This window comes from Channa argus, chromosome 9 (genome assembly GCF_033026475.1).
Source record: "Channa argus isolate prfri chromosome 9, Channa argus male v1.0, whole genome shotgun sequence".
NCBI lineage: Eukaryota > Metazoa > Chordata > Actinopteri > Anabantiformes > Channidae > Channa > Channa argus.
This window is the reverse complement of record NC_090205.1, coordinates 21,185,007-21,207,782: the sequence shown is the minus strand read 5'-3', so window position 1 is coordinate 21,207,782 and position 22,776 is coordinate 21,185,007. Positions and strand designations below refer to the sequence as shown.

Below are 22,776 nucleotides of genomic sequence, written 5' to 3'. Positions count from 1 at the left end.
GTGTGGAAAAAACCATAAGTTTGGCTTCAGGTATTATTAGGGACATTATAACAGTATTATCAGGAGTGCTGTGTTCTGACTTTGTCAAAGGAATCTGTAATGGAATGTTTGGAAACCAGAAATAAAAAGCAATATAGCAGGAACAGCACACAACAGCACAGCAATACTGGATTTGTTGTGTGTGTGTGTGTGTGTGTGTGTGTTTGAGAGAGAGAGAGAGAGAGAGAGAACAGTGTTTTTGGAGTAGGCAGATTTGAGGTGTTAAAGCAGCAGGATTTGTGCTCTTGATAAGATTTGTGTCAAAATTCATCTTGTCCTTTTCTTCTTCTTTTGAAGAAGCGATGATCCCAACCAACAGAAGAGTTGGACAGATCTTTAAAAAGGCACAAAGAGTGGTGTGGAAAAGTCTTTTTAAGACACTACCATTTTGGGTGGGGAAACCCTTTAAAGCACAAATCTGATTGAAATATCTTCTTTCATCAGAAGCTTGAAGAGGCTTCCTCCTTGAAGTGATTGTGATAATGTAAGGATTTTCACTTCTCCGCCTTTGTTTTATTCTGTGGGACCCTGAGCATCAGCGAGCAGCTCCGGCCTCAAACATTCAATCGGACACTAGATGTTCTGGACAGTAGTAAAGAGCAGGGTCAAAGAAGAAAAAAGGAGAAGAGCATAAAATTAGTTGTGATTCAATTTAAAGAGAGCCCTCTACTACATCAGTGACTATTTATTTATTACTGTAACCATTTGATTAATAAGATCAACGGCTTCCGACTTGTCCCTTCGGGAGTTGTCACATTGATTAGGTATGAGTTCTTATGCCGGATGCTCTTCCTGCCACAACTCTCCCATTTCTTTTAAAATGATCAATTTTTAAAGAAATAACCAAAAAATAGCGGTTGTGTGTTCACATTATGTTCATATCAGACTAAACCTTTATGGGGTTTTTACATTTTTCTTTTTATACAAAGCTGATCAGAATATTAATTCTAAAATTTATGATGACACACTCACCAGTTTACGTAGTGCGTTTTCTCTGTACCGGTCAAAGACATCTGAGCTAACAGGCTGCAGCAGGTCAGCGTCCACATCAGTGGGTCCTCCTGGTCTTCTGCACTTCTCACAACGCCAGCCCTAGAAAAGGACGGAGAAAGATTACTGAAAATGCAAACACACTCTAGCTACTGTTGCCTTGATGCAGTTCTCATTGTTCACACAGTGGCAGAGACAGAGACTTTCAGCCTGTACATTCAACACTTTCCCAAAAATTGCCAGGATTAGGTTTGTGCACTCACAAATAAACACACATACACCCACAGGTGTTACCCACCTGTTGTCCACCATAGCAGGTACAGGTACAGATGGCACCCAGATATTCTTTCTGCCACTGGTTGCCCACCTGGTACATTTTTCCATCATCATAACATGTTGACTCATCTGAAGGGTAATAATTAACAGTACAAGTTTATACTGTGGGTGTGACCCACAAACTATTGGGTATTTTTTTCACGTAGCTAACTAGTGCCGTGTGTGTCTGTGTCTATACTTACGGGGTTCACATTTAAACTCTCCCTTGCCATTTCCTAAGCAGGTGCAGCTTATCATGTGACCATTTTCAGCGCGGCGATCCCACATTTCACCAACACGGTAATTGTTGCCATTGTCATGACACCACTCTGAAAGAGGAGAAGCACAGAGAGGGAAACAAAAACAGGACAAAGATGACGAGAAGCATTAGAATGATGGGAGTATAGGAGGAAGAAATGTAGGGGAGAGGAGACAGAGGGGATTGACATAGAGAGGAATCAGATTTAGGTAGATATGTGACAGAAGAGAAGAGTTTATGGATCAGTTTGTGTAAAGAGCAAACATCAATTGAAATCTTAAATGTCACAAGTATTAAACATGATCTCTAAAGTAAAGAAAGCCCTTCATCATTGTGCAAAACACATTTCCTCAAACAATGAAGTTAATGAACACTTAATGATAAACTTTTAAACACACCAGAAAGTATTAAACTGGTTCCAGTCCAATATACACACTATCCCAGTGAGGGGACATTATACAGACGTATAATGGCCTAAAACAATGCAAACGGATGATCTCAGTTTCAGGTTTTATCATGTTAGCAAATGTATGTAGACACAACGAACACCTGAGACTGATGTTGGCTAGTTAGCTAAGAAAAGCTTTCAGGCTTCTTTCTGTGAAGAAACAACATGGAGGCCAGCATGGGCAACCTACAGGCAGAACTTCTTCAGTAGATATAGGGTACAGCTATAACATGTTGCATGGTGTAACGTGTTGCACAAAAATCATAATTGTTACTAATTCTTACGTATTTATTTAGAAACTACAATCTTTTTATTTTAAAGCTGCCCATGCTGCTGGAATTGTATTACTGCATGTTATGCCACATAGAACACGAATTTTACAATTCTATGGCTTGTTGTAATGCAATAATTAAGCAATTTACAATAACAATGTAAAATGTTTTTGAATAATTATTCAATAACATATATAGTAGAAGTATTTAAAAAATAACCCAAATTGGACCATCTTATTTGCCAATATGCACACAGAGTGCCTCTGTAATATTAAAACCAAGATATAGATGCTGAAATGTTTTGGTATGTAAAAACATCAATGTGTTACTCTGTGTCCTGTTGAATTCATAGTGGGATATATTCTTTTTCTAATGCCGTCTCATAAATTCCTATTGATAAAATCACATGGAACTATTCTACGTTGAATTCCATGGTGTTGTGTTAGGTGGATGCAAAGCATGCTGGGATGAGGTTATTAAGCCACTCACTGGATGAATCACACCTAAAATGACCACTGCCCAGGCCCAGGCAGCGGCACCACAGCTTGAAACCTGTGTCTGACATGCGCTCCCACTCTGAGCCAATCTCGTGATAGGTTTGTGTGAATGTGTCATAACACACATCCTGGGTTGTGGTAATAGGGATGTTGTCTGGAACTAAGGGATGAAAGAAAAAACACAATAGAACCAGATGAGTTGATTTTCCTTGCTCTGACTTGCAGACTTATATCTGACTGACTTTAGATTAGATAGATTAAACTGTGACAGTGTGTACTACTGTACCAGGATTGCCAACGGTTACAACTTTCTCCAGAACTTTCTCTTTGGCCCCACCCTTCATGGCTTCTACTACAACATTATAGGATGGCATTGTCTAAAGTGCCAGGAAGACGCTTCTCAGTATTTTTAAAAAAAAGACAGTTAATAAGTCGTCTTTACATCTCTAGCAGTATATCAGTGTGTGAGTGTGTGTATTTCTACCTGGAAACCCCTTTCCTCCAGGTGGGTTATGGGATTACAGGACACTTCATACTCTGAAGTATGAGGGATCTGTTGCCAGGAGATGGTTGTAATTGTCTTTGCTTCTTGGGGCAACTCTGTCTCATTATCAGGGAAACCAAATGCGAGACCTGGCAGAGGACCCTCACTCACCTGTAAGATCAAACACAAAGTGTACCAATAAAGTGAGTTCATAATATCAGATTTTATAATAAGGAAATCAACCAATCAACCACAACAGTAATATCACCTGGTGGTTTTTATATAAAAATATGATGTGGTTTAAAAAAATATTAGGAACTGATAAATGCTGATGTATCATTATGATCAGTCCAACTTTTATGTCCACAATATAAACACAAAAGCTGAACACAAACAGTTTTCAATTTTATTGGACCCACTTTATCAGCCTTACACACCTTGACCAAGGGGACTCTGTTTCCATCAGGACCTGCTACAGGAATATAGACAAGGGGTTCTCTGAGAGTGGGTCTCTGGCCTTCTTTGAGTCCACTGTAGGGGCCCTGAAGTCTATGATTAGGACCTAGGCTCTGGAACTCCGTGTAAATATGCTGGCCTTGCTGACCTAGTTCATTCTGGCCACCAGTACCAGCCAAGTTAACATGGTTGGAGGTAAAGCTAAACATGGAAACAGAGATTAGATCAAGAGAAACAATAGAAATGCTACTGGGAGAGAAAGTATGATTATGAAAAATAAAAACACATTCTTAAGCCCTCAAGCACCGTTTACATTTAGACATTTGGCAGAAGTTACAGTATTACCTAAATGACTTACAAGAGAGGCAGAATGCAAGCAAAATATCTAAGTCAATGCTACAAAAAGAAATGTCTCCATTTCATGTGACTCAAGTGCAAGTTTAGGGTCATAGGAAGTTTTGTTCTGTCTTTAACAAATTTATAACGGCACATTTTTAACCCATGCCAACATCATGATCATAAAGCATGATTATGCAGGTTCTTACAGTTTGTCATTGAAGGACTCTGGAACATCCAGGATGTCAGTACTGGGCCGGTGAGGAAGAGGAAGCTGAGGAAGCTCAGGAACCAATAACTGATGATCTGTAGCTGGCTCTGATAGCATAAGAGACACATGTCTATTAGATTTTAGAGGCAAACAAGGCATCCTAATAGATGAATCTACCAGCTGATCTTTTTAGCATTTCAAAAAAAACATAGTTGTGTTTGCACTGGGTTCCTGATTTAAACAACAGGGGATCACTGAATCATGCCTTTGAGTTTTTCTGTAGTGTGTATTATGAGAATGTAACACAACAGTTGTTACATTCTCTGGGTTTCAGCACAAGTAAATTTTCTGCTAACGGCACCGAATGCATGTTTGTACCACTCAATATACAAATGACCAATTAATTAGTACCAGTGTTAAAATACTGTAATTCCCCCCACCAAACAAATGTAAAGTACCTACGTTGCAATTGTTGTAGACAGATCCGATAAATTGCATTTTACGGTTCTATCAGCATTTATATGTCAAGACCTAAGAACTGTTTTATTATCCCACCAACAGCAACAACATGTAATAAGTTCAAAATGTTATATGTGAAGTATAATTTAACTTGGAGAGAAATTACTCATTTAATATTGGGAGAAACTGCTTTTGTCATTCAATAATGTCGTAAAGCAATGCATTTTGTTAATGAAAGAAAGAAATTGGATCCAAAGTTGGCACAGACAGGTGGCAATACTTACGTGTTCTGGCTTTGCCTACAAGAGGTGTGCTTCTCAAACCATTCTGCAGAGCAACAATCTTAATAACATACTCTGTTCCTGGTTTCAGACCTGTCAAAACAACACAAAGTTGTGAACATTTGTCATTTGTAGCATTTTTAAATGACTGTATTTGCATGTATGTTTTTCTTGTCTGTGCACAGTTAATTTTGTGCACCATAGTCTCACCATTTATAACAGCATAGGTCTGGCCCGCATGGGGTCTGGGAGTGAATTCTTGAGGCAAAGCTCCAGCCTTCTGGTAGGTAACATAATATCCAGTGATTCGTTGGCTGTGAGATGGCTCCCAGGTGAACGAGATGCTGTTCGGGTTCAGGGAGGTGAAGCGGATGTTGGTGGGTGGGAGGAGCAAGGATTTGGCTGGAAGAGATAAAAACGTTTGAATACACGTATGTTTTGCCAACTTATCACTATGAAGAGGCCGACAATCTCTCAACTGAACAAAGAAAATTCTCTTAAAACAGGCGCTTTCAGAACACTTAGTACTGGGGACTACCCCCTGACAATCTTTCCCAAACACTGGTCCTTTCAGGGATTTTTTTCCCCGTTTGCATTTGCAGGATCCAATACCGAAACAAACGCTCAGGCAAATGGCATTTTAAAGCACTATCAACATGAACCAGGATGAAATGCTGAAATTAAGGCAGATGCCAGTTGGTCATTCTATAGCAACAGTCCTACAACAAAATGCAACAAGTCTGAGCCTTAACCGCCCATTAATGCTGCATGCCTTTTCTCCCTGGGGAGACACAGATGGGTGGTGCAGAAGGCTGTTGAGTTCACCACAGGCAACGCGAATCTCACTATGCTGAAAATCTTGGGTCTTAATGTATGTTAACCTACTGTTTTTAGTAGTTCTAGAAAATGGATAATGAATACCTGTGGAGGCAGTGAGCGTGAGAGCCGGGCTGCGTCCATTTCCTTTCAGTATATACATATTGATCTTATAAGATTTATAAGATAAATCTTCAAAGCATTTACATGGACCTAATATGTAGTATCAACCTAACAGAGAAGAGAAGAGATAAGAAAATAATTTATTCTCTCAGTTATGTACAGACTCCATAAGAGTGACTTTAAGTTTACTGGCTGCAGCAACTGTTTAGATATGTATTATTTTACTAGGGCACAAAAAAACTATAAAAACTTTAATTAAAAGTAGTATATAAGTCACTTTTGTTGTTAGTTGAACAATGTTCACTGTGATGGATGTCTCTGTCAGATGATTGTCTTATTCTGGTGATATAAATGGAGACCAGTTGCTGTAAATTTTGCTCAAGATTTCTATTATTACCAGTCTTTAGAAAAGCTGCATAGTGACACTGCACTGACACTGTTATTGATTTTTTTAAGAAACAAGAAAACACTTGCAGTCGTCCATTTGCAATCACCACACTCACCATGAGTGCAGAGATGTGCGACTGAGTGTTGTCTGGGGCCAGGTTGATCTCTTTGGTGGGTCCACTCTTGTTCTTGGGGTTCACCACCACACGGTAGCCTGTGAGGCCTGTAAGTTCAGTTACTCGGTTTTCCTGACCGGGTGCAGCCCATTGCATGGTGAACGAGGTAGGGCCAACTTGGGTAAATTGGAGATCGGTGGGAGGTGAGATGGCTGGGGTGGGGTTGGAGGGGATAAAAAAAGTAAAAATAAAGCCAGTTAGATGGAGGCAGTATTGGCACAGGAGACACTTGTCGACAACTTTTAAAGTTAGAATAAAGTATTTTTCAAATGTATGCAATCACTACTTGGTTTTCTTCCATACCTGTAGCTTGTTTCCCAACCAGTGGTGTGCTAGCTGTGTCATCATGCAGAGCGATGACCTTCACAGTGTATTCAGTGCCAGGTTGAAGACCATAGATAACAGCAGATTCTGCATCGCCTCGGGGAGCAGGATGCAGTTCCCTCTCACCCTCCTCTCTAATTGAATACATGACCCGGTAAGAGGTGACAATGCCCTCAGGACTGTCCCAGGAGAGCCGCAGTGAGGTGGAGTCAATGTCTGAGAAGGTCAAATCTTTAGGACGATCTACGTCTAAAAAGTGAGAGAAGGCAGTCGGATTGGTGGAAGCAGGAGGACAAGACAGGATGTTGTTTTTTCAATTTGTGTGAATTTGACAAGTAATAATAATGTGCAAACATCTTTATAGTGATATAAATCCTCACTTGTTAAAGCATTCACCACCACTGGGGAGCTTTCTCCATCTTGCCCTAGAGCATATACACTCAAAACGTACTCTACTGTGGGCATCAGGCCTGAGAAAGTAATTTCCGTCTGGTCTGGAAAGATATGAAAACAAGGAAAAAAATAAATTAGACTATACTAAACAGGAAGGCCAGATACATGATTCGGGCTAAAAGCTAATCGAATTTTTAAATATTTTTAAAGCACTACATAGTAAGAATTTGGGTTATAACATACCTGGAGCCACCACCTCAGTGAAAGATGGCCCCTGTCCATTTCTGGGGACACCAGTCACCTTGTATCCCTGGATTGGACCCCGGGCAGGGCTCCATTTGACCGTGACACTGTTGTCATTCACTTCTGTCACTTCCATTTCAGAAGGGGAGTGTACAGCTAACAGAGAAAATTGGAGAGATGAAGAGGAGAAAGCCGTAAGTATAAACACAGGCATGGAAACAATCATTAGAAATGCTTGATGATGTTTTGTGTCTGAAGGAGTATGATGTTTGTTTGTGTGGGTACCTGTCTTGTGTTCAACAGAGATGGGAATGCTGGTTGCAGGGCTGTCACCCCGACCCGTCACAGCATAGACAGTGATAGTGTAGTCGGTACCAGGGTTCAGGTCAGAGATTGTGGCAGTGGACTGAGTGCCAGGCACTGTGAACTCCTTGGGATTACTGTGACCTCCTGGATAAAGATAGACAACGATAAATAACTGGCAAAATGAAAAGACTGATAAAAACACAGATTGACTTGACATTGAAAGGAGGTGATTAGTAAATTCTAAAAACCAAGACCTTTTTATAACAATTGGAAAATGTACACACTCAAAGAGCACTGCGTTGAAAAAAACAAAATAAAAAAGGGAAAAACTGAATTATACAGTTAATTAGAAATGTTTAAATCAGTTTCTTGATCCATTATAGCTACTTCACCTGTTTCACCATGATTGATACTGTAGTAGCGCACAGTGACAGGAGGGGCATCCCAGCGGACAGTGATACTGGTTGGGGTGAAGTCTAGTACTTCCAGGTCTGTAGGTGCATCAGAGACTGGAGAGAGAGCTAAAGTCAGTAAAAGTATTTTACAAATGTATGCAATAACAATTTAGTTTTCTCCCAAACCTGTAGCTTGTTTCCCAACCAGTGGTGTGCTAGCTGTGTCATCATGCAGAGCGATGACCTTCACAGTGTATTCAGTGCCAGGTTGAAGACCATAGATAACGGCAGATTCTGCATCGCCTCGGGGAGCAGGTTGCAGTTCCCTCTCACCCTCCTCTGAACTTGAATACATAACCCGGTAAGATGTGACAATGCCCTCAGGACTGTCCCAGGTGAGCTGCAGTCAATTTCTGAGAAGGTCAAATCTTGGGGACGGTCTACGTCTAAAAAGTCTGCTCAGTAGACCCTTAGGTCAGTGTAAAATACATAACCAGAACAATTCATTCTAAACGCTAGCTATTGTAAGTGACTAATGATTTATAAACTTTGCAACTTCATCAATCTGGCCACAAAGTCAAGGACAAGTCAGAGATACTTCAGCAGATCAGGTTGTGCTGCTTAATAATAGGAGGGAATCAGATTTAAAATAATCTTTATTGAGACAGAATGAACAGTAATGTGGTGTGGTGTACAGAGAAAGATGGTTACATTTATTGCCGTTTTTACAATTATGTGCACACTGGAGACCTCGTTAATAGGAATATTATTGATATTATTAATAAGAATCTGAAATGAGACAATGACACAGCTCAAGGTCCCTGGTTTCTATTGGCCACTCTGGCTTATTCTCTTTTTGTAAGCATCCCAGCCTTCCTTTCTGTAAGATTCAGCAGCTTTCAGCATATCAGGGGCCTTCAGAATACCGCGTCCAACGATGATGACATCTGAGCACTTATTGTGGATAACATCCTCTGGGGTGTTGTACTGCTGGCCCAACGCATCACCTATAAAAAGGAGAGGGGCAAAGAGAGATGGAAGAAATAGGGGAAGAGGGATGGAAAAAGGGGGAAGTTGTCAGTTGTTCAAATGGCTGCAAACGAAGAGCAGAACCAGCAATTACTTGTGATGCTACAGCACCTCCCTGTGTTAAAGACAAGTTACAGCACCAAACGTGAAACAGCACACACATTTTCCTCACTCCGACTGGACTTTGACTTGTTACGGTACGTGAAATAGAAATAGGTTTCAGTGCTCATGTTGAACAAGTAAAACCAAGAATAATGGTTATATCAGCTCTGCTCACATTCTCTCATCCACACCATATTAATAAGAGCAAGCTCATTGTAATCATTGATTACTGTGAATGTGCTTAAGCAAAAGCTCACTTCATGTAGTTTACTGTAAACTAACAATTTCGCCCAGTTCATTACGAATCTTAGAGCTGAGCAGGTTCTGAAGGATTTTCTGACTGACATCACTCAGAGACAGAAGGGGACAGAGTATCAGTGATAGTAACACCCAATGATTAATGTCAGTACTACTATCAATTTTACATAGAGTATGTTTAATTTAAAGTTCTAAGTTGGGACTTTACTGTTGCAGAATTGTACTGTGCTATACAGGAAGGTGTTTCCGTAATTTAGAAAAAGAGACAGAAAACAAAAACAAATAAGCCATCGGCCTCCCTGTCCTAAAGATCAGAAGCTGCATTAGCCACTGAAAAACCCATATCGATCAACCACTACTCTGGAGCCCTTAATTACAGCAACGCGACACAATGCAATGTACAATCAGTTTACCTCCTGCCTGCATCTGCACCCCTGGGGTCATGTGAATGAACTCTGGCTTCTTTGTGATCTTAGAGCCACAGATAAAGCCAATCACAAAGTCGGACTGCTCCTCTGCCATCTTTATCTGAAAAGACAAGAGAGATGAACAGCTATAGATAAGCAACATTTTATCAGACGTTAAAATGATGACTGAGGAGGGACATGCTTACCACATCCTTCGTGTATTCACCAGTAGCTAGTGACCCCTGGGGGGTCATCTGTGCTATGAGCAAACAGCCTCGGCCCAGACGCTTTCCAACACTACTTAAACCCTCGACCAACCAGGGCCCTGGCAAAGCGTGAGCACTCACTATGTGGGCCCAAGATGAGATCTGGTACAAGCCACCTGGAGAATAGATACATGACCACACTGTTAGGTTACTTAAAATAATGACACAAAATTGGGGTATTTTATATAAAAGCCATGTAAACATCTGGAATAATCGTCTTACCTTCATATTGATGTTTGACTGTATTTCCAATGTCTGCAAACTTGCGATCTTCAAAGATGAGGAAGTTGTGTTTCTCGGCCAAAGCCTGCAGCTTCGGGCTGAAGGTTTCAGAATAATCCTGTTGGCAGACACGATAACAAGTTCAGCTGGTTTGTCCTGACACTACTCTGCTGCTAACAAACAGGCTGGTTTTACTTCTACCTTGAGGATGTCTACATGGATCTTCAGCATGCAGATCTTTGGACCGAGAGAGTCTGCTAACTGGAGCAGCTCCTCGCTGCTGGTCACATCAGCAGACACACAGAGGTTGGACTGCTTCTCATCCATGATCTTCAACAGCTTTGATGCCAGAGGGTGAATGTCTGCAAGCAAAAGGAGGGAGACTAAATGAAAAATTATTTTCAATGCAATATATACAAGTATATAAACGTATGCGTAAAATGACACTATAAGAATATGATGCTTTATATTATGTAATATATCACCAAATTCATGCCTGCAATAACCAGCCACATTTAAGTCAGATGTAAACTTTCTAATATATAGTAAGTTCTTTTTAGCTTGCCGTACTTTGACTGTGTTGGAAGATTACATACTTGGTAGTTTGGCTCTTTCTGCATAACTCAGCTCCAGTTTCTGTTCTAGACGTGGCTTTGGGGTGGTGTACTGCTGGCCCAACAGATCACCTATAAAAAGGAGAGGGGCAAAGACAGATGGAAGAAATAGTTGAAGAGGGATGGAAAAATGCAATACATGCAAGTATATAACCGTATGCGTAAAATGACACTATGAATATGATGCTTTGAATATATCACCAAATTCATGCCTGCAATTACAGCCACATTTAAGTCAGATGTAAACTTTCTAAAATATACTTTATGCTCTTCTCTTTTTTTCTTCTTTGACCCTGCTCTTTACTACTGCCCAGAACATACCCAGGGTTCAGTGTCTTGCTCAAGGACACTTCGACATGTGACCGGAGGAGCCGGGGATTGAACCAACAACTGTAAGATTGGTGGACAACCAATCTACCTTCCTTTGACAGAAGTTCTTTTTAGCTTAATATACTTTGACTGTGTTAGAAGACTAAATACTTGGTAGTTCGGCTCTGTTTATATAACTCAGCTCCAGAACAATACCTCCATTATCATCCTTGGGACTGAAATTGGGCAGTGGAAGTTGCAAATGTTACTTTGGATACAATGTTTGTGTAGCTGTAGTTTAAATCAGTTCTGATACAGTTTATAACTTTCAATCAAAAATGTAGGGATTTTTTAAATAAAGTTTTGTGTATGTTACAGCAATGGCAGTCTATAAAAACTAACAATATTTCTGTGTTTTTCTCTAGAACAGCCTTCTAGAACAGCCTTCTTCCAACTACCGAACATTGCTAAAATTAGAAGCATCCTGTCTCAAAGTGATGCCGAAAAACTAGTCCATGCATTTGTTACTTCTAGGTTGGACTACTGTAATTCCCTACTTTTGGGTTGTGCTAATAACTCTCTAAAAAGCCTTCAGTTAATCCAAAATGCTGCAGCAAGCGTGCTAACTGGATTAGGGAAGAGAGATCATATTTCACCTTCACTAACTTTTCTCTATTGGCTTCCCATAAAATCTAGAATAGAATTCAAAACCCTCCTCCTTACATACAAAGCTCTTAATGGTCAGGCTTCATCATATTTAAAAGATCTCATAGTTCTGTATCGCCCGATTAGACCACTTCGATTCCAGAATACAGGCCTACTTGTGGTTCCAAGAGTTTGCAAAAGTACAATGGGAGGCAGAGCCTTTAGCTATCAAGATGCTATAGGTTTAGAGTGTTGGGGGACTTGTGCAAGTGCAATGAGCTCCCCGCCTAATTTTCTCTATACATTTATTTGTCACCACTGTACGCTATTAATTTTGTGTCCTACCAACCTCTAATGTTTTGTTGTTGCTCTTTTCTTTTCTCCCTTCACTTTCCACTCACCCCAACCGGTCAAGGCAGATGGCCGCTCACCCTGAGCCTGGTTCTGCTGGGGGTCCTTCCGTTATTGGGAGTTTTCCCTCTCCACTGTTGCCTAGGGCTTGCTCAAGGGGGATTTGTTGGGTTGCTTCTACATACTTGTGTAGTCTGGACTTTATTATGTAAAGTGCCTTGAGATGACTTTGTTCAATTCAATTCAATTCAACTTTATTTATATAGCGCCAATTCACAACAAAGTCATCTCAGGGCACTTTACAGAATAAAATCAAGATTATAAAGATATATAAAGAGAACCCAACAATTCCCCCTGGAGCAAGCCATAGGCAACAGTGGTCCCTTTAATGGAAGAAAGCTCCAGCAGAACCAGGCTCAGGGTGGACGGCCATCTGCCTCGACCGGTTGGGGTGAGTGGAAAGGGGAGAAAGAAAAGAACAGAGCAACAAAAAGCAACAACAAAACATTGGGCAGATTGGTAGGACCAGTAGCTTCACGCTGGAAGACACACAGCTTCAAAGCTGGGGGACACCTGCAGAAAGGGACAGAGAGAGGGGGACAGAGGAGGACAAAGACAACTACGGGAGAGAACACACAGAGTTAATGACATACAGTGGTGACAATTGCGGGATGAGAGGAGAGGAGAGATGGTCAAGGGGAGGAAAGGAGCTCAGTGCATTGGGGGGTGGGTCCCCCAGCAGTCTAAGCCTATGGCAGCATAACTATAACTAACTATATGCTTTATTAAAAAGGAAGGTTTTAAGCCTAGATTTAAAAGTAAAGAGGGTGTCTGCTCCCCGAATTTGGATTGGAAGCTGGTTCCACAGGAGAGGAGCTTGATAGCTAAAGGCTCTACCTCCCAGTCTACTTTTGGAAATTCTGGGAACCACGAGTAGGCCTGCATTCTGAGAGCGAAGTGGTCTACTGGGATGATATGGTGCTATGAGGTCTTCTAAATATGATGGAGCCTGACCATTCAGAGCTTTATATGTAAGAAGCAGGGTTTTAAATTCTATTCTACATTTAATGGGAAGCCAATGGAGAGAAGCTAGTGAAGGTGATATATGATCTCTCTTGCTAGTTCCAGTCAGGACTCTTGCTGCAGCATTTTGGATTAATTGCAAGCTCTTTAGGGAGTTACTGGGGCATCCTTAAAGTAGGGAATTACAGTAGTCCAACCTAGAGGTAACAAATGCATGGACCAGTTTTTCGGCATCACTTTGAGACAGGATGCTCCTAATTTTGGCAATGTTCCGTAGGTGGAAGAAGGCTGTTCTAGAGATTTGTTTTATATGTGAGTTAAAGGACAGATCCTGATCAAAAATAACTCCAAGGTTCCGTGCAGTAGTACTGGAGGCCAGACTTATGCCATCTAGTGTAACAATATGGTTGGACATCATATCTCTGAGATTTTTGGGCCCAAATACTATGACTTCAGTTTTGTCTGAGTTTAGAAGTAAAAAATTGTGGGACATCCATGCCTTTATGTCTTGTAGGCTTGAAGCTTTATTAACTGATTATTTTCATCTGGTTCCATAGATAAATATAGCTGGGTATCATCAGCATAACAGTGGAAATTTATGGAGTGTTTTCTAATAATGTTGCCTAAGGGAGACATATATAAAGTAAAAAGTATTGGTCCTAACACAGAGCCTTGCGGAACTCCATAGCTAACCTTTGTGTGCATGGAGGATTCATCATTAACATGAACAAATTGAAATCTATCAGATAGATAAGATTTAAACCAACCTAGTGCAGTTCCTGTAATTCCAATTTCATGTTCCAGTCTCTGTAATAAAATGTTATGATCAATGGTATCAAATGCAGCACTAAGATCTAACAGAACAAGTATAGAGATGAGTCCATTATCTGAGGCCATGAGAAGATGGTTGGTGACTTTTACCAGTGCTGTTTCTGTACTATGATGAACTCTAAATCCTGACTGAAAGTCTTCATACAAATTATTCCTATGAAGGTGATCACACAATTGTTTTGCGACTACTTTTTCAATTATTTTAGAAATAAAGGGGAGATTAGATATTGGTCTGTAATTGGCTAAAACACCTGGGTCAAGACAGGGTTTTTTAAGTAGTGGTTTAATTACAGCTACCTTATAGGCCTGTGGTACATAGCCTGTTTCTAAAGATAGATTGATGATATCTAATATGAATGTATCTATTAAGGGTAGAGCTTCCTTGAACAGCTTAGTTGGAATAGGGTCTAGCAGACAGGTTGTTGGTTTAGATGAGGTAATAATTGAAGTTAGCTCAGTGAGATCTATGGGTAAAAAGCAGTCTAACAGGGAGTGGGGCCTTATCGATGACTCTAGCACTGCTGTACATGAAGATCTATCTGTAATTTTTGGGGGGAGGATCTGGTGAATTCGTTCTCTAATAGCTACAATTTTATTCATAAAGAAGGTCATGAAGTCATTGCTGCTCAAAGTTAAGGGAATAGTAGGCTCAATAGAACTATGGCTCTTAGTCAGCCTGGCTACAGTGCTCAACAGAAACCGGGGGTTGTTCTTGTTTTCTTCTATTAATGATGAATAATATGCTGTTCTGGCATCACTGAGAGCTTTTTTGTACATTTTTAAACTATTTTTCCAGGCTAAATGAGATTCTTCTAACTTTCTGGAACGCCACTTCCTTTCTAACTTTCGTGTTTCCTGTTTTAAGTTGCGTGTTTGTGAACTATACCATGGAGATCGCCTCTGCTGGTTTACTGCCTTCTTTTTTAGAGGGGCAACACTATCGAGTATTGTATGTAGTGAGGCTGCAGAATTGTCAACAAGATAATCTACTTGTGCAGGAGTAACATTAAGGAGACTACTTTCCATTGTATTAACATATGGTGAAGCAAATGATGAAGAAATAATTTCTTTAAATTTGTTGACAGCTTTTTCACTTAAGCATCTGCTATAGTGGAATTTTTCCCTGACTGCTATATAGTCCGTTATTGTAAATTCAAATGTTATTAAAAAATGGTCAGACAGAAGAGAGTTGAGGAAATATGGTTAAATTATCCGCTTCAATTCCATACGTAAGGACAAGGTCTAACGTGTGACTAAAACAGTGAGTGGGTTTATTTACATTTTGGGAAAAACCAATTGAATCTAATAATGAATTAAACGCAGTGCTCAGGCAGTTACTGTCAGCATCTACATGAATGTTAAAGTCACCCACTATAATGACTTTATCTGTACTAAGCACTAAATCAGATAGAAAATCAGAAAATTCAATCAAGAACTCTGAATAAGGGACTGGAGGACGGTACACGATAAATAATAGTGGTTTTTGAGTTTTCCAGTTTGAGTCCGTAAGGCCAAGAGTAAGGCTCTCAAATGAGGTATAACTATGTTTAGGTCTAGGGTTTATTGATAAGCTACAATGGAAGATTGCTGCAACTCCTCCACCTCGGCCTGTGCTTCTAGGAACATGATAATTAATATGACTTGGGGGGTTGACTCATTTAAACTGACATATTCTTCCTGCTGCAACCAAGTTTCAGTGAGACAAAATAAATCGAATTGATGATCACTTATTAAGTCATTTACTAACAGAGATTTAGAAGAGAGAGATCTGATATTTAATAATCCACATTTAATAGTTTTGGGGTTTTGTTCTGTAAGAGGAGTAGTCTTAACTATTATTAGGTTGTTATGATTAACTCCTCTTGTTGTCATATTTACTTTATGTAATTTAGGTCGGGGAACAGACACAGTCTCTATAGGTATGTGGGAGTTGTGGGGGGGTGACGGTTGTAAGGACACTGCAGAGAGGCGTGTAGGACTGGATCTCTGCATCCTAGGCTCAACTCTGGATTGTCATACTTTTGGTTGTCTAATAAAACCAGCCATATTTCTGCATAAGAAAGCTGCACCATCTAAAGTAGGATGGATGCCATCTCTCCTAATCAGCCTAGGTTTTCCCCAAAAACGATTCCAATTGTCTATGTAGCCCACATCGTTTGCTGGACACCACCTAGACAGCCAGCGGTTGAATGACGACATGCGGGTGTACATGTCGTCACTGGTCAGATTTGGCAGGGGGCCAGAGAAAATTACGTAGTCCGACATTGTTTTGGCAAAGTTACACACCGATTCAACATTCATTTTAGTGACCTCCGATTTGCGTAATCGGGTGTCATTAACTCCCACGTGAATAATAATCTTACTGTATTTACGTTTATCCTTAGCCAGGAGTTTCAAATATGATTCAACGTCGCCCGCTCTGGCCCCAGGAAGACATTTGACTACGGCCGCTGGAGTCTCTAACTTCACGTTTCTGACTATGGAGCTGCCAATTACCAGAGTTGGTTTCTCAGCGGGTGTGTCGCTGAGTGGGGAAAATCGGTTAGAAACGTGAACCGACTGGTGGTGAACCTCGGGCGTCTGTTTAGCATTAGATCTCTTACGAACCGTCACCCAGCCAGACTGGCTTCCGGGCTGCTCGGGAACTGCCGGGGGACAGCTAGCAGGGGCTACGCTAGGTCGGCCCGCACCAGCTACCGGGGCCTGACTAGGTGAGTTGTTTTCCATGGTGCAGAGCCGTGCTTCCAATTCCGTGAGCCTCGCCTCCAAAGCTGCAAAAACCTTACACTTATTACATATACCATTATCACTAAAGGAGGCAGAGGAAAAACTGAACATGAGACACACCAAGCAAGTGAGTGAAGGAGAAACAGAGGGAGACAGAGAAGCCATTGCTAACGGATAACTGCTAAGCTAACGAAGCTAATATAAGTCAAATGTGGAATTTGTAAACTTTAGCTGGTTATGTTTTGCAAAAGCAGGTGCTTGTGTAATACAAGCGTATGTTACGACTAAGTATTGATTCTTGTGTGAAAAAATCAATTATTTAAATAAAAATAACAGCTACAATTAATCAGTAAACAGTCCTTCGGTAGAAACCCAAGAGTGTGCAGAAACAGGAAGTGACGCAATATGCTTACCGCGCGAGCAGCCTGTTGTAAATTGGCGCTATATAAATAAAGGTGAATTGAATATATAAACTTCCCGTTTATCATATAAATATATTTCAGCTAGTAAAATTGCAGCATGTTTTTTTCTGTAATTGTTATCCAGCAATATTAGGGCAAGTTAATTCATAGGTTCTCGCAATATGAGGAAGTAACACGTGTTTACCTCGTTCATTAGCGCCGGGTGGCAAACGAGAGGCCTCTGGTCGATATAAATCTGCGTCATCTTGCGGCTCTTCAGCTTGTACGTTTACATTGTAATCCTTCAGGAAACTACTGACCACGTCGCTTATAAGTTTTAGTACAGCTAAAAAAATCATTTCTAAAAGCCCAAAGTCTCCCGACCGCATACACTTTCTAAGTGAGGTCGAGAGAGAGAGAGAGAGAGAGAGAGAGAGAGAGAGAGAGAGAGAGGCGATCACTTGATTGGATGTTTCTTCTCGGTGGGAGGGTCGTAGAGTTCATGACGGCCAAGATTCGAGGAAGTTTCCAGATGACCTCACTTCCACAATCGTAATGGCGGCCCGAAGAATTCCAGATATAAGTTCTGCAGTTAAGAGAACGTGTGTGTGCGCGACACGAAGAAAAAGATTTCCATCAAGAATTTAATCCTGAAGCTTCACGATGTAAACGCGGTGAAGTTTGGAGTACAAGCTGATGAGCGGCATGATGACGCCAATTTACATCGAAGTGAGGGTTCTCGTTTCCCACCCGGCGCTATTGAAGCAGGTAAACACTTGTTATTGTCTTCCTCATATTGCGAGAACTTCTGAATTAACTGATCCAAATATGGCTGGATAACTATTATAGAAAAAACATGCTGCAAATTTACTAGCCAGAGGCGAAATATAATTATATTATAATGGGAGGTCCTTCCGTGTGGAAGATGACACGTGGCCTTGTAAGTTAACAAATTGATGTTCAGCAGTTACACTAATGGATTTCAATCGACCCCTCGGTTTAGGGTCCACACCATCATAAGTAAAACCTATCAGTCCTTATCTGTTAAAATAGGTAAAATATATGATCCACAATACAGACCATGTACCAAAGCTCCAAAACCATCATGTAGTTGCATCAACATCTTTGACACATTATTAAAAGCATAAGTATTATTGACTTTACTAATATAGTGTGCACTGGAGGTCTGTTGCACCCACATGAATTGGATTCTACAACAGGTTTACTTAATAAGTTGGTAAATGTGTATTTTCTGAACCAATAAATATTGTTTATTTTTATAGACTGCCATTGCTGCAGCATACACAAAAAACTTAAAAAAGTCCCCAAATTTTTGCTTCAAATCAGAATTGATTTAAATCACAGCTACACAAACATTGTATCAACTTTATACACTATCATGAGTACTAAATTGACATTGTATATATTTTTTTTAATTGCAGGTCTCAAGTCTTATATACGAGCAAACGCAAGAGAAGATGCAAGAGTTTGACTTGTTGTGTGGGGTTCCATACACAGCTCTGCCTTTGGCCACAATTATAAGCTCTACACATTTGTTGCCTATGCTCATCAGACGAAAGGAGAACAAGGATTATGGTGGGTAGAAGAGAAGGTTAGAAAACACAGGAGCATTGTCCTCTTTCAGATTTAACTAGTTGGGCATACATCAACATAGAAAGACCATTTAAACTTTCAGTAAATTAACTTTTATTAATTTAAGATTTTTGTTTTGTGCACTTAAATGGTAAAATGAGTTTGTGGTTTTAGTCTACCTGCAGCAATAGGTCAATTTTTTCTGATTGGACAATTGTTAGAATCTCTTGATGTCTTGAAATTGTCATAGTAGTTTATAAATTCTACTTTTCTTCAGGTGTTTGACTTAAACTTTGTACTCAGCTATTACATTTCTACAATTTCCATGATTTTTATGCTACTATTTCATGTTACATCTACTCGAGGCAAAACAATTCACCTTCAATTCTGCTTATATTCTTTCCCCCCAAGTGTATTTACTTTTATATAGTAAATGTTTATGCTAATTAAACAAAAGGAAGGAATTTTTAAATAGTTCAGCATTCAGCTTTTTTTGATACCACCTTGTTGTGGCACGGCCCTTATTAAAGTTACTGCAGCACTGCTCTCTGTATTGTCCACAACCCTCTCAGTGCCCGTGTTTCCACTCAGCTGTGACAGACCAACCCCTTCTATTACATCTCTGGTAGGGGATGATCAGCATGATTTGAAAGATGAAATGTTTATACAGCGTTGGAACTAAATTTTTAACTAAGTTTTCCTTTTCAAAAAGCACTAAACATCGAGCTACTTTTTTTTGCCAACCATAGAAAGACCTAAGCTCCTACAATGTTGATAAACAATTTTAGAAAATCATTCTAGTATTAAAAGTTAAGTTTGTAAATCTCCATCAAGAGAGTCTGACAATATTTTAGTATCTAGGCCTACTTCATTGAATACTGACTTTGCCAAACCCACCAACAAGTGTTAAAAGTAACCAGTTTGTCTAGAATGGGAACCAAAATGCTTCTTTATGTAACCTTGCCAGGAACAAAGTGTCTGGTGGAGGGGTCATTTTGTAAGGGAGACACATGTCTGATCATTGAGGACACAGTGACCACTGGCAGCAGCCTTCTGGAGACTGAAGTGCTCATTAAAGAGGGGCTGAAGGTGCAGTATCAGAAAGTAGTATCAGTAGTGATAATTATATGACACCACTGCTTCCTGTTTTAAGATCAATGTTTTTTGGTAAAGGTAACAGATGCCATTGTCTTAATGGACAGAGAAACTGGAGCTGAGTTATGCAGACAGAGCCAAACTACCAAGTATGTAATCTTCCAACACAGTCAAAGTATATTAAGCTAAAAAGAACTTAGTATATATTAGAAAGTTTACATCTGACTGAGTGGCTGGTTATTGCAGACATGAATTTGGTGATATATTACATAATATAAAGCATCATATTCTTATAGTGCCATTTTACGAATATTTTTATATACCAGTCCGTTTGTTAGCAGCAGAGTAGTGTCAGGACAAACCAGGTGAACTTGTTATCTTGTCTGCCAATAGGATTATTCTGTTACCTTCAGCCAGAAGCTGTAGGCTTTGGCCGAGAAACACAACTTCCTCATCTTTGAAGATCATATGTTTCCAGACAGTGGAAACACAGTCAAACATCAATATGAAGGTAAGAAGATTATTCCAAATGTTTACACAGCTTTTATATAAAATCCACCATTCTGTGTCATTATTTTGAGTAACCTAACAGTGTGGTCATGTATCTATTCTCCAGGTGGCTTGTACCACATCTCATCTTGGTCCCACATAGTGAGTGCTCACGCTGTGCCAGGGCCCGGGTTGGTCAAGGGTTTGAGTAGTGTTGGAAAACCTCTGGGCCGAGGCTGTTAGCTCATAGCAGAGATGAGCCCCAAGGGGTCACTAGCTACTGGTGAATACACGAAGGCAGCGGTAAGCATGTCCCTCCTCAGTCCTCATTTTAAAGTCTGCTGAAATGTTGATTATCTATAGCTGTTCATCTCTCTCGTCTTTCCAGATAAAGATGGCAGAGGAGCAGTCCGACTTTGTGATTGGCTTTATCTGTGGCTCTAAGATCACAGAGAGGCCAGAGTTCATTCACATGACCCCAGGGGTGCAGATGCAGGCAGGAGGTAAACTGATTGTACATTATGTTGCATTGTGTCGCGTTGCTGTAATTAAGGGCTCCAGAGTAGTGGTTGATCGATATGGGTTTTTCAGTGGCTAATGCAGCTGCTGATCTTTAGAGGACAGGGAGGCCGATGGCTTTATGTTTTTGTTTTGTCTCTTTCTTGGAATTACAGAAACACCTCCCTGTATAGCACAGTACAATTCTGGGACACTAAAGTCCCAACTTAGAACTTTAAATTAAACATACTCTACGTAAAATAGATGGTAGTACTGACATTAATGATTGGGTGTTACTATCCCTGATCCTCTGTCCCCTTATGTCTCTATTATGTGATTCAGTGTTTGGTGTGTAGTCTTCTCCTTGCAGAAAGAGGGGAGGGTTTGGGAGGGATGTCAGTCAGAAAAAGATTCGTAATGAACTGGGCGAAATTGTTAGTTTACAGTAAACTACATAGCTTTTGCTTAAGCACATTTACAGTAATCATCCCATCCCATCCCCTTGGCCATGCCTAATCTTAATCGGCATTGCCAAAGACTAAGTGAAAAATCCAAGTGAGGAAAATGTGTGTGCCGTTTCAGGTTTGGTGCTGTAACTTGTCTTTAACACAGGGTGGTGCTGTAGCATCACAAGTAATTGCTGGTTCTGCTCTTTGTTTGCAGCCATTTGAACAACTGACAACTTCCCCCTTTTTCCATCCCTCTTCACCCATTTCTTCCATCTCTCTTTGCCCCTCTCCTTTTTATAGGTGATGCGTTGGTCCAGCAGTACACCACCCCAGAGGACGTTATTCACAATAAGTGCTCAGATGTCATCATCGTTGGACGCGGTGTTCTGCAGGCCCCTGATAGGCTGAAAGCTGCTGAATCTTACAGAAAGTCAGCCTGGGATGCTTACACAAAGAGAATAAGCCAGAGTGCCCAATAGAAACCAGGGACCTTGAGCTGTATCATTCTCTCATTTCAGATTCCTATTAATAATATCAATAATATTCCAATAACAAGATCTCCATTGTGCACATAATTGAATACATGGTACTAAATGTAACCATCTTTTTTTATTCCACTGTTTGTTCTGTCTTAATAAATTTTTTAAATCTTATTCCCTCCTATTATTAAGCAGCACAACCTGATCTGCTGAAGTATCTCTGACGTGTCCTTGACTTTGTGGCCAGATGATGAAGTTGCAAAGTTTATAAATCATAGGTCATTTGCAATAGCTAGCTTTTAGAATGGATTGTTCTGGTTATGAATTTTACCCTGACCTAAGGGTCTGCTGAGCAGACATGTGTGTCTCCCCACATCCCTAACATAGGTCCCTAACACTGCTGACCTTAGCAGCTTCCATATCAGGTTTACAGAGTTGTTGTGGTTATGTATTTCCCCCTGACCTAATAAAGGAGTCTGCTGAGGATGTTTTTTTTTTTAAGCAGGAACTCAGTCCCATTCCCTTGATCAAGGCTTTTTATTTCAGGTAAAGCCTTTTGCTTTTCAAAACCTACCATTCTGATGTGTAATTGGAAAAATATAAATTTTTATTTTTATTTTGGGTTAAGATTCCACTTTCTGGTACCCTTGTTGGTATTTCATTTACTGGATATATGTGACCCCATTTGCTGTCTTCCTTCAATTTACTGTGCTTTAATGTCTAAAAGAAGAAATGTCTTATGGTTAGAGACACCAAATTTAATAAATTCTTAAATGTG

At 40.2% G+C, this 22,776-nt stretch overlaps 1 protein-coding gene and 2 pseudogenes across 2 annotated transcripts; 1 reads left to right on the top strand and 2 right to left on the bottom strand.

Moving 5' to 3' along the window:
* Positions 1–12: 12 nt before the first annotated feature.
* On the bottom strand, positions 13–8,373 carry LOC137133472 (fibronectin-like; annotated as a pseudogene).
* Positions 8,374–8,848: 475 nt separating this feature from the next.
* Positions 8,849–17,826, bottom strand: LOC137132634 (uridine 5'-monophosphate synthase-like). Of its 2 annotated transcripts, none has more exons than XM_067515445.1 (7): positions 17,601–17,826; positions 11,091–11,180; positions 10,696–10,856; positions 10,495–10,612; positions 10,213–10,388; positions 10,013–10,127; positions 8,849–9,217 (listed from the first exon to the last, which is right to left on the bottom strand). In XM_067515445.1, the coding sequence occupies exons 1-7, from the start codon at positions 17,782–17,784 to the stop codon at positions 9,039–9,041; spliced, it is 1,023 nt and encodes a 340-aa protein (XP_067371546.1). In that variant the 5' UTR covers positions 17,785–17,826; the 3' UTR covers positions 8,849–9,038. The 2 variants fall into 2 exon arrangements, with proteins under 2 accessions (XP_067371546.1, XP_067371545.1); XM_067515444.1 differs by lacking the exon at positions 17,601–17,826 and adding an exon at positions 14,204–14,348.
* A 71-nt stretch (positions 17,827–17,897) lies between these two features.
* LOC137133471 (uridine 5'-monophosphate synthase-like) lies at positions 17,898–22,776 on the top strand (annotated as a pseudogene).

Bases quoted from the DNA above. Each gene is read 5' to 3' on its own strand.
- LOC137132634 (XM_067515445.1), bottom strand. From the start codon at position 17,784: ATGCGGTCGGGAGACTTTGGGCTTTTAGAAATGATTTTTTTAGCTGTA. The intron at 11,181-17,600 runs GTAAACACGTGT...TCCTTTTTATAG, and splicing joins ACCCGGCGCTAATGAACGAG to GTGATCTGTTGGGCCAGCAG. The intron at 10,128-10,212 runs GTAAGCATGTCC...TTGTCTTTTCAG, and splicing joins GTGAATACACGAAGGATGTG to ATAAAGATGGCAGAGGAGCA.